Raw genomic sequence first — 11,154 nt, 5'->3', positions numbered from 1 at the left:
AGGGTAAGCTGGGACGAAGAGAGAGAGTGGCATGGACATATATACACTACCAAATGTAAAATAGCTAGCTAGTGGGAAGCAGCCAGCACAGGGCGATCAGCTCGGTGCTTTGTGACCACCTAGAGGGGTGGGATAGGGAGGGTGGGAGGGAGACGCAAGTGGGAGGATATATGGGGTTATATGTATATGTATAGCTGATTCACTGTGAAAGTTCTCAGGTATTTTCAATAACAGACATACCAAAAGTGTAGTCTAGTTTTCAGTCAGTAGAGCTGGCTTAGTCTCAGGTTCTTCAAGAAATGGCATTTTGAGTTTTTTGACTCTCAGTTTCCTTACCTGAATTATGAGGATATAGCTTGTCCTTCTATTCTATGAGCATAAAATGGGGTAGTATATAAATAAGTTATCATACTATTTTGAAACCTTAGATTTCAGGTGTAGGTGTATAAATTTCTTCCTACCTTATCTATGAAAATTATATTTATTTCCACGGTGAAACCCAATTAGTGACATTGATAGTTGAGTAGTAACTGTGTGTCAGGAACTAATACCTCATTTAATTCTCACAACACACATGGAGGGAAGTGTATTTATGCATATTTTATAGATGGGGAAATTGGGGCTCAGCAAGAATAAATGACTTATTCACCAAAGGTTCACATGAGCAGACATTAAGTTGTGAACTGGGTTTTTTTTTTTTTTTCACGAACCCGTGTCCCCTGCATCGGCAGGCGGACTCCCAACCACTGCGCCACCAGGGAGGCCCGTGAACTGGGTTTTAATCAAAGTTGTTTGAACTCCAGAGCTGGTACAATTTCCAGTATCACATGATGCTTTTCAGGACTTACCTGAATGTACAAAAGGCAGACAGGACATCTCTTCAATGAGTGTGACTAAGGACATGAATAATTTTAATGTATTTTTCTGTTACTTAGTTTTTTACCTATAGCAGTTTCTCAAATATCTGTCATCCCTACCTCCAAAAATGTTAAGGGATTTCAAACTGAACTCATTAATGAGTCAACTACATCTATTAGGGTAATGACCTTCCACACATAAGTTTACTGCTTGATGGTAACAATGGGAACAAAAATCATCCAGCTTGAGTTTCTTATATAATAAGGTAGAAAAATCATAGAGTTATAAATCCTCTTCCCCTTCAACTTTCCATATGGAGAAAGTGTTGCTATCCCTTGCTCCTCTAAGCAGGATGGAGAACACAGTCTTTCTCATTTCCCAGTACTGTCCTTTTTCCACTCCTGTCTCCCCTCTCCCAGGCACATAAAAGGAGGCACATAAAACCTACTTAACTTTTCTTCCTTTGTCATATGCTAAACACAGGCAGAAGAGCCTGCAGGGTTAAAATACGTGGTACATACTCATTTTATTACTGCATTTATTGACATATTAGGTAGAGTTGACCTTTTGTTTCAAGTTTGTCACTGTTATTTATATATAGCTTAATTCTTGCTCCAGTTGTCAATTAAGGGAATATATTTGTGGCAAGTGTGGGAGAAGGAATAAGAAATAACAAGAAACAAATAGCACAACTGTATAATATTTTAGGATTTATAAAGCACTTTCTCTATGCATAACCGTATTCGATTCTTACTCTAAGATATTAATTTTACAGAGTAGGCAACTATGACTTAGAACAGTTAAAAAAATTACCTAAGGTAACAAAGCTAGAATCTGCAAAGATAGGACTTAAACTCAGGTCTTCCAACTCCTATTCCAAGGTTTTCCCATGAAAAGTTGGAACAAGTTGACAAGTTGTTAGAGGGAATGCAATATTTTAGCCTAACAGTAGAGTGTGGTGGTTAACACAGACATAGTCTTTGGAGTCAGACAGCCCTGGGTTTCAATCCTTGTTGCCACTTATTAGCTGTGTACCATGAGAAAGTTACTTAACAAATCTGAGTCTCCATTTTCTCTTATGTAAACTAGGTGGTAATAATGAATTATATCTACCTCTCAGAGTTATTCAAGAAGATCAGTAAGATAATGGTCCTGAGCACCATGCCTGGACTGTAAGATCTCAATAAATAGTAGTCATCATGGACAAATACACAGGTAGCAATGACACAGTGGACTGGCTGCTATAGCTTCATGCTTCCCAGTCCCAGTTATGGTGGAAGGAATTTTTTTCTAGCTATTAGACATTTAGGTATAGTTCTCTCAGAAGGGGAAAGCGGGCATAGATATAACCATGGCTTTGAATGTTTAATAGAAGGAAAGGGAGTCAATGAGTTTGTGACAAGCTAAAAGTGAGAAAAAAGCATAGGAGAGTGGAAAGAAATTATTGTAGTCAAGATGACCATCATTAAAAAGTATGTACACTGTATGCTACAAAGTAGAATTTGGCCATAAATACAGGATATATCATTATTCCCAGCCACCAGTCCTAGTACCCATGTTGGTCACTGGCATATTTCCACTGCTCTGAGACGAAATGATAAAACATTATAGTGATTTTTCATGAAGCTAAATTTATTCAGTTTATACACTTTTTATTTTGACGTATTTCAGCTTTTTTTTTTTTGGATGTTAAAACGTTCTTTTCTTTTGGGAAAAAACAGTAATAAGTAGTTGACAGATTTAAGGTCCTTACTAGGCAAAATAAAAATTTGGCAAATATATGTCAGTTCTTCCACACTGATACTTATTTTGAAATCCTATTGTCTAGAAATCACTGGACCAGTTAATCTTCAAGATTTCTTACAAATCTGGGAGTTTAAGACTCCTAGATATTAAAAGAATTTATCTATAAGGACCATTCAGTAACACCAGGCAGAACATTTCCAAGGAGACTTCAGTGCATCTAGTTCCCAATAATTCATATTTTATACAGAGGCCTGATTCTTGTCCCCTAGGAAATTACAACCTAAGGCAGAACAGAGGTACAGACTATTGTCATCTGGCACACAGAAGATAGGATAGAAGCATCAATCTAGTATACACAATAATAAGCTACTTACAGAATATAATTTAGGGTTAGATGAGAGGAAGACAAAAATCATGATATGGGGAGGGAGGTCCTATTTGTAAAGAGTAGCCCATTGGAGAACTACACCCAAATCAGACTAAAGGACAAAACAATCAGGCCATCTCAGAGTCAACCAGGGCTATCTGGAACTCCTTAAATGTTACTGAATCACTCTATTTGCCTCGATGTCCTGAGGCTGGACATGGCTATAGAATTTCAGTGGCCAGACTAGAGAGATGGTTTTCATCAGGAATTAGGAAAAAAGCACTGTTTTATTGGGTTTGATTTTTATACTACATACAGGTTCTGGTGAAAACATTAAATACTGGTTAAAGTAACTTAACTAGGCCACCAAAAAATTACTGAATGGTTATGGTAGTAGCAAAAACTGTGGATAAAATTCATAATTAAGCAGATTCTCATTATACCCAAGTTCATTCTTAGTCACAAGAGTAGGTATTTTTGAAAGGCACATTAATTATAGACATCTAGTGGGTGAGTGACGTCTTTATTTCATTCAGGTGGTCTTCCTCTGGTCGCAATTAATGTGGCTTCTGAAAATACATTCAGTTGTAATCCAGAGGGTGTTTAGGCCCTTGTAAAATCTGGCTCCTTGTTAAAAATATGTAATTAGTTTTAAATTTGAATATAAGCAATGAACTAATGGCTTCTGAATTTGCAAGATAAGTATTTCCTGAAGGAGATAACCAGGAAAATGCTAATAACTGGGAAAACAACTTACTGAACAGAAACCTAACAGTTTACTGTGACAAAAGTATGTATTTATTTTCACATTCTTCTTGAGAGCAGTATATGATTTTAGTGTGTTGAGCATGATTTGATTTAACATTAATTTAGCTCACTTGCATTTATTGAATGCCTACTAAGTGCCTGGTTCTGGCGATACAAAGATAAATAAAAACCTTTGTTCCCCAGGCTGTCACCATCTCTAGGCGGTGCTCAGTGCACATTTAAAAAATACAATAATTTCTGTTGAAACTCACACCATACCACACACCCCTACACAGAAACGCACACATATTTTAGAGGATCTAGGTATGTTAGAAATTTTCAGAAACTGAAGGAAGCAGGCGTTAGGGCCAGAGCCCACATCTAATTCTTCAGTATATTAACATCTTGGTTTTAAAAATCATTAAATAATACGCTTTGGGTTTTCTTTCTCCTTTGGCCTCATTTTATGGAGACCTTCTAGAAGGTCTTCATGGCACTTCCCAGTCTAACCCAACCTAAGCTCTGTATTTCCTGGTTGCTTAGTTTGGTAGAAGCTCCTGGGGAACTTCATTTGAAAGTCATCTACTCCAGTCCTTTTCAGATTCCTTAATCCTATCTGAGGGGAGGGAAGGAGAGGCAGGTTGCCATTTCAGTGTTTTTCTGTGGCTGTGATACTGCCCTTGGCTCATGAACCCTTGGGGGAAACCTTAGCTGTGCATTTTAAGAGTTTTGCCTGTTTGATATCAGGAGGCCCTGTGAGGCTCCTGTGTACCCACACTGCATAAAGTAGTTCTCTTTATCTGCCAAGTAGAAGCCCCATTTTGTTCCAGAAATAAGCTGAAAGTGGAGCCCGATGATGTGACTGCAGCAAACAAGGCCTGGCCTCTTTCCCACGCTTTAATTGGGGACCCAGGGCTCGATCTGAGAGGTGCTGTGGGTGGGGGATCCATGAGCTAGGGCGGGTGGTGCATCGCGTGGCTCCTGGCTTGTTCTCGAGCATCCAGGAGCTACGTGCGGGCAGATTCTGGCTTCGGCTCCGGGCCGAGTTTGAAAACCCATCACTCTGTTCTTCTCCAGGACCAGAAAGGCGCAGTTCCCCTCGGGAGTGATAAGCCCGGGGTGACCTAGAGGAGGGTCTGGAGGGGTAGCTCTGCTGCTGCAGTGGAGTAGAGTGGGCAAGCAGTGGCTCAGATGGGCGCAGCACCGCGCAGACTAGCCAAGCACAGACAGGGTTGCTTTGACTTGGCCTAAGCGTGTATTGAACCCCCAAGACACTTTCGCCTCAGCTGCAGGCAGAACGGAGCCACGCGCAGCCTGGGCCCTTTGCCCCTTCGGGCGGATAAACCCTTTGACCTGGTCATTCTGTGTATTCCTTCTGGGCCCTGTCATGTCAGAGGGCGGCTTCTGTGTTGCTGCCCAGCGCGTCGCGGAGGTCCATACTTGCGTCCATGGAGTCTCCGTCTGCCCTCGGTGCTTTGGCAGGAATCACAGTCGCCACCGCAGGATCCCTCTGCAACTTAACCAGCCTTGCTCTTGCTGCTTCAACCCAAAGCGAAGGGCCTGGAGCAGACGACATTCCTTGACGCTGTCAGGACAAACAAGCGCGCGACTGGTGCAGACTCTACTCCAGCACGCCCAGGACTGGCGCAGAGGCTTTCGCGTCGGGGTCGCAGCTAGAACTGCTCTCCCCAGAGCCTTGCCGGGAGGGAAGTAAAAACAAGACGTCCCGCCCGGTACCCCAAATGTTAAAACTGTACAGTTTCGATCCCTCCGTCCGCTTCCCGACCCTAGAGGGTTAAATCAGGAGGGTACGACGCCACCCCTTCCTCCTACTCCCCCCTCCCCCGCCCCGCCTCACCTTACCTTTAAAAAGTTAAAAAATGTCTGCAGTTGAAATCTCTTAAAGGGGCGGTGCTGGTGAAGTACTCTTGGCACGAGTCTCTGAGAAGGCTGGCTAGGGGCGTGAGTTCGCTCCATCAGCACCAAAACACTGAAGAAAAAAAAAAAAACGAGAGAGAGGGGGGAAAAAGGAAGGGAAAAAAGGGGGGAAAAAGGCAGACAGACACACACTTTAGATAAGGACAATTAGTCACCAGCGAGACCCTGTAGGAAGAGAGGTTTAAATCAGAGGGATTTAATGAGGGTGCTCTGTGCCTTTCCTGAAGCCATGCCCTCCAGCAACTCCCGCCCCCCCGCGTGCCTAGCCCCGGTGGCTCTCATCTTGGCTCTGTTGCTCCATCTCTCCCTTTCCTCCCAAGCTGGAGACAGGAGACCCTTGCCTGTAGACAGAGCTCCAGGTTTGAAGGAAAAGACCCTGATTCTACTTGATGTGAGCACCAAGAACCCAGTCAGGACAGTCAATGAGAACTTCCTCTCTCTGCAGCTGGATCCGTCCATCATTCATGATGGCTGGCTGGATTTCTTAAGGTAAGGCAGGGGCTTCAATGGATCATTTTTTTTTAAAGTAGCAACCCCCCACCCCTTCCTATCCCCCCATTCCAAAGGGGGAAGAAGAAGAAAATAAGCCAAGCGGATCTCAAAGAGAAGAAAGGTTTTCCTCCTCCTGGAATATTTGCTGTGAGGCTGTAACTGGTGATTGAGGAAAGCAGTGTTTTCTATTAAGATGCACATGTTTGCAATGCAGAAGGCATTTCAGAAACTTACCAGTTATGACTGAAAAAATGTTGTGCTTACATATATCCACAATTAGCCTCCCCGTCTACTTCCGAAAAGAAAGAAGAGGTTCAGGGCAGTTACAAAAGCGAAGAAAAAGGTCTTGAACAACAAAGAAAGAAGAGAGAGAGAGAGAGAGAGAGAGAGAGAGAGAGTGTGTGTGTGTGTGTGTGTGCCTGCCTATCTGCGTGTGTCTGTGTTTAAGCCGGGATCGCACGAAAGTGGAATTTTCCACGGAAAGATTGTTTCGTCAGTTCTCTCCCACTCCCAGACAGAAAATGAATCTAAGCAGAGGCTTGAGCGGTGGGCAAGTTGGTTCGGATTTTTAATTTTATATCCTCCGCTGTCCTTTCCAGACTTCAGGACTTTTAAAGATACTTTTTATAGACCGAATGGTCCCCCCAGTCCCTACTCCTTAAATCTCCTGCGATAACTGCATAGTTTAGTTTTTCTTTAAAGAAAAAAAAATTCCTCTCTCGGGTCATAGCGTATATAAGAGCAGAAAGTGTCCTAGAAGTACCCCGGGGATATTTCGGAGATCTGAATCCAGCACTGGTGGATTAGGAAGCCGGGAGTTTTGTGATCATGGACCCTGCATTACTCTAGGGCTTGGACTCTAATTGGGCTCACCCTCTCCCCAGTTGTTACTGTTCAGCAGTTAAGGCAACCACGATCCCTTCCCAACAGGGACAGAGATTGCAGTGTAAAAAAAAAAAAAAAAAAAGTCTACAATGTCGAATCCAAGTGTTGAGTTAAAAAATTTTCCCTCCAAATTGGAGCCTCAGCTGTGGGCTCCCTCGAAGAGCTCCGAGAGCTCTCGGTCTCACTTTTCTGTTCTGAGGCCGCGTCCGCCGCGCCTTTCCTGAGTATCTTTCACTCTGGGAAATTCGAGTTTGCTTCTCGCGTGCGCCTGCCCCTCAGCTCTCCAGGTTTCCCTGGCCTCGGCCAGGTCAGCGGACGCGGCAGGTAGCAGGAGGCGCTGTGTGGGGCGCTTCTTCCACGTGGAGCGAGCGTTGCGGGAGGACTGAGTGGATGCTGTGGCTGCCGCCGAGGCCGTTTTGGTTCCTGCCCGCGCCTCCGCTGGGAGGGCGGGAACAGCTCTGCGCGGCCGGATTCCTCCTCGGAAGCTCTTCCGTGCAGCAGCTCGCGTCTGTGAGCTCGTCCGGGAGGTGGGGGGCGACTACACGCCCCACTTGCATCGCGCTTCTCTAGCTACGCGGACTCCTTCGGGGTTCTTTTGCTTATGACCTTAAAAACAATAACAACAAACTTTCATGTTCTCGCTAAATGCTTGTCGCAGAAAAGATTGTGGAAGGTGGCTTTTCGGGGAAGAAGCCTTGGCGGGGCGTATTTGCATTGGCTGTGCAGGTTTTCGGCTGGAAGGTTGTTGGAAACGCCGTTTCTGCTGGGCCGGACTCGCTCGGATGTCTCCTCGCCCGCCGTGGGCCCACACGACGGCCGATTGCGCCCGCCGGGTAACGCAGTGCCGGAGTCCTCGGCCAAGCGATCCTTCCGGCTACTGGACTTCTCCAGGCGGCCACGACTTTTGTTAGAAACTCTAAAACTGGAGTCTCTGATTTTTTTCTCTGTTTTCTCCTATCCACCGCCTTTAAGATACTCTTTAGTACCATTTGGATTGGATATTCAGAACCTGAAGCAGCAAAGCGTTAAAAATAACGTAGAGACCCCGAACTTAACAGCTGATGCCCTTAGCATTAAGAGCATCTGATTGCTCCTTCTCTACCCCTTCCCGAATTAGCAGCGTTTGGCTTTTGAAAAACCTATTTATGGAAATCCTGAACCTAAATAGGTGTAAATGGTATTCTGATGCCCCTCGAGTCTCCTACTACGCGCAGGTTCCACATTTCAGCAAACTTCATTTTCCTCAGAGCTTCCAAATGGCCCCAAGTGAGAAGGAAAAAAGATAGAGCCCAACCCGGGAGGTGGAGAGGAGAACGTTACCTTTCCTGAGATCGGGCTGAATTATTTCAGGGGCCAAAGAGGCATTGCTTTTACTGTGCAAGGCGGGGCTGAGGAGTGTTCTCAGAAAGGGAAGGATTTACCCCGGGAATTTCTCTTGCTCAGGGATTTGGGAGATGCATACAGTTGTTATAAGGTAGTGGAAAAGGAAAATCAGCTTTGGCATTAAAAAAAATTAACTTGACCTCAGGTGCCTGCTCCGAGAGAAAGAAGGCGGGTTTCAGCTTCTCCATGGAGGTTGCGATGCCCCTGGGGCAGAGGAGGCAGATCCCGTCTTTCAGCCCAGAAGTTTGGCAAAAGTCGGAGCCCGGTGTCCGTGTGCTGCGTGTCTCCTACAAGAGAGCTTTTCGGTCAGGGGCAGAAGCCCCGCAGCTGCGCCTTAGTCCCGTGTTCTCAGCAAAAGGGCACCCCCCACCTTATGCACACACTGTTAACAAACACAATCTCTAACTCTTTGTAAATACTACCTTTGGTGAGCATCGTCGGGGTGCCTGAGGGAGGGGGCCACGACCATTTGGGCGCGGGAGGCATAGCTCCCGGAGCCCCAAGGTCCAAGACTCGGCGGGCTGGGGCGCCAGGCACAACTCCACAGAGAGTGGGAAGAGGGCCTTGCTGGTGCCCCACGTCCTCTCGCTTGTCCTCCGGATCCTTTCCTTTCTCCTCTATCCCTGCAGCTCCAAGCGTCTGGTGACCCTGGCCCGGGGACTTTCACCTGCCTTTCTGCGCTTCGGGGGCAAAAGGACCGACTTCCTGCAGTTCCAGAATCTGAGGAACCCGGCAAAAAGCCGTGGGGGCCCCGGCCCGGATTACTATCTCAAAAACTATGAGGATGGTGAGAAACTTGCTCCCCACTCTTGTTGGGTGGGGGAAGTTTGGGGAGTGGGAGCCAGCATTCGGTATGTGTGCGTGTGGGGTGCAGATTTGGAGGAGGGCCAGGTTGAAGCTCACCTGAAAAACTGGTAGCTGTAGGCGAGGGGAAACTGGAGTGTGGGATTCCTGAGGTGATTACACAAAGGGGGCTCATCAGGTTGTCCTTGTCCAGGCTGCTGGCCTTTCTTGGGCGGCTGAGTCTCAGAGGCCAAGAACTAGTAGCCAAAACTTATGACTGGCTAGTCCTATAGGGAGAAGGTGCAGTGGGTTTCTTGAGAAAATCCAGTCAGGTTCATATAGGGGCAGGGTCACGTTTCCTTTCTAAAATTAAAGGAAGTGCCTTTTTGTTTTTCTTATTCTTTGCTTTGCTGAGATGAGGCTTCGGAGGGCTTCAGCCTCTTCTGAATCCCACTCTAAAGTTTTCTGGAATAATACTTTTTAGATTGGTCCATTGTTGGGAAGGTTTGAAACTTTTCACAGTGGGTTCTTCTTTAGACTGCCTAATCTCAGAGTCGCACTTTATTTTTTCTCAGTTTCAAAATGGGATTATAAATGCCAGCCTTTCCTGCCAGGATCAGATGAGTTAAGTGTTGGAAGGGCTTTTGAAAATGCCAGATCCTATTCCAGTGTGAGAGCCCAATCTTTTTACAGTCTTTGAACAGTCTCATTTTTACTAGGGAAAAATGAAAATGGTATTTAAGAAAATTGTTTAGAGGGTTTGGTGTTAATAACTATGAACTTTCTGTGTGGGTAGAGGAACAGAGTTTCTTTCAAATGGGCAAGGTGGCAATTGATGGGTCTTTACCCACTGAGGTTGTTTAGATTGGGTAGAAGAGGCATTAGTGTCCATTCCTGGAGAGCTATCTCTGCCCTGTTGTCCCTTCTCATACATGAGCTATAGTTTTAGTTTTAAAGGGCTCAGGGACATGTTCTCAGAGCTCCCTGGATTTTGTTACATCTTGTCCTTATAAATCAGCAAAATGAGGAAAAGCCCTTGTATTTTCTGGGGCTTTCACTGAACGGGAATTCTGGAGAGTTTGGATCTATTTCAAGGTTGGCTGAGAAACCTTTTTTTTAAAGTGCCAGACTGGAGAAAGAGGGCAAGGCTGAGGCTTCTTGAGTTTGAATCCTGAATTAGACTTACTCTTTTACAGCATTGGCAAAGTGTGTAGGTGTTTAGGGCTACATCTTTTCAAAGGTAAATATCATTGCTATAAAAATGTGGATTGCCAGTAGATTTTGCTGTCACTCATCATAAAATGTTGAAAGGTAAAAGATAATCCTGAACAGCAGCTCTGATGGTAATTTGACCTGGGGCTTTATAGCTCCCAGGGTCACTGTCAGCTCTGTGTTCAGATACAAGAAGGGAGAATATTAATGGTTTTCCTGATGAAACAGCTCTTCTTTGAGTCCATTTGAACTACTTCCTCTTTAGTTTGTGAAAAAACTTGTAAGAGCCCCAGGAACCACTGTGGGGAAAAAAAGAACTATTATAAGTTTAGGAATTAGCCTTTTTCTCCCAAACTTGTACCTAGGATTATATTACCTATTCATTGAGAGTGGGAGATATGCTTAAAATGAAGGATACAATTTGTTTCCCTTTGTACAAGGAGAAAGTGGGCATCATGGGGAGAAAGGATATTGGCAGAAGGCCGTGCCCCATAAAACTTCATAGAATTAGGAAAAAACCAGAAATGGAAAAGATCTAAGAGGTCATCTTCAATCCTTCCACCACTTCAGAGTTCAGTACAGGATCATTCCATATGGAATCCTTTTCTCGTTTTGTCCAACATAGTATTAAATATCTCTAGGGGTGTAGTTTTCACCACTCCTGTGGGAGAGTTTTTTTGTCCCACAGGTTTTCGCCGGTAAATTTTTCCTGAATTTTCCCTTTATATTCTCTAAATATTTGA

At 44.8% G+C, this 11,154-nt stretch overlaps 1 protein-coding gene across 1 annotated transcript in view; it reads left to right on the top strand.

Moving 5' to 3' along the window:
• Window positions 1-5,782: 5,782 nt before the first annotated feature.
• Window positions 5,783-11,154, top strand: part of LOC103076673 (inactive heparanase-2-like) — a 52,985-nt gene continuing 47,613 nt past the window's right edge. Inside the window, exons 1-2 of the mRNA XM_007467098.1 lie at window positions 5,783-6,145; window positions 9,046-9,203. Of these exons, the coding sequence (XP_007467160.1) occupies window positions 5,856-6,145; window positions 9,046-9,203 (448 nt within the window). The 5' untranslated portion in view covers window positions 5,783-5,855. The remainder of the gene's footprint in view (window positions 6,146-9,045; window positions 9,204-11,154) is intronic.

The sequence above is a fragment of the Lipotes vexillifer genome, unplaced genomic scaffold (assembly GCF_000442215.2).
Source record: "Lipotes vexillifer unplaced genomic scaffold, Lipotes_vexillifer_v1.1 scaffold2446, whole genome shotgun sequence".
Lineage (NCBI taxonomy): Eukaryota > Metazoa > Chordata > Mammalia > Artiodactyla > Lipotidae > Lipotes > Lipotes vexillifer.
The sequence above is the reverse complement of the archived record's forward strand: the minus strand, read 5'-3'. Positions and strand labels throughout refer to the sequence as shown.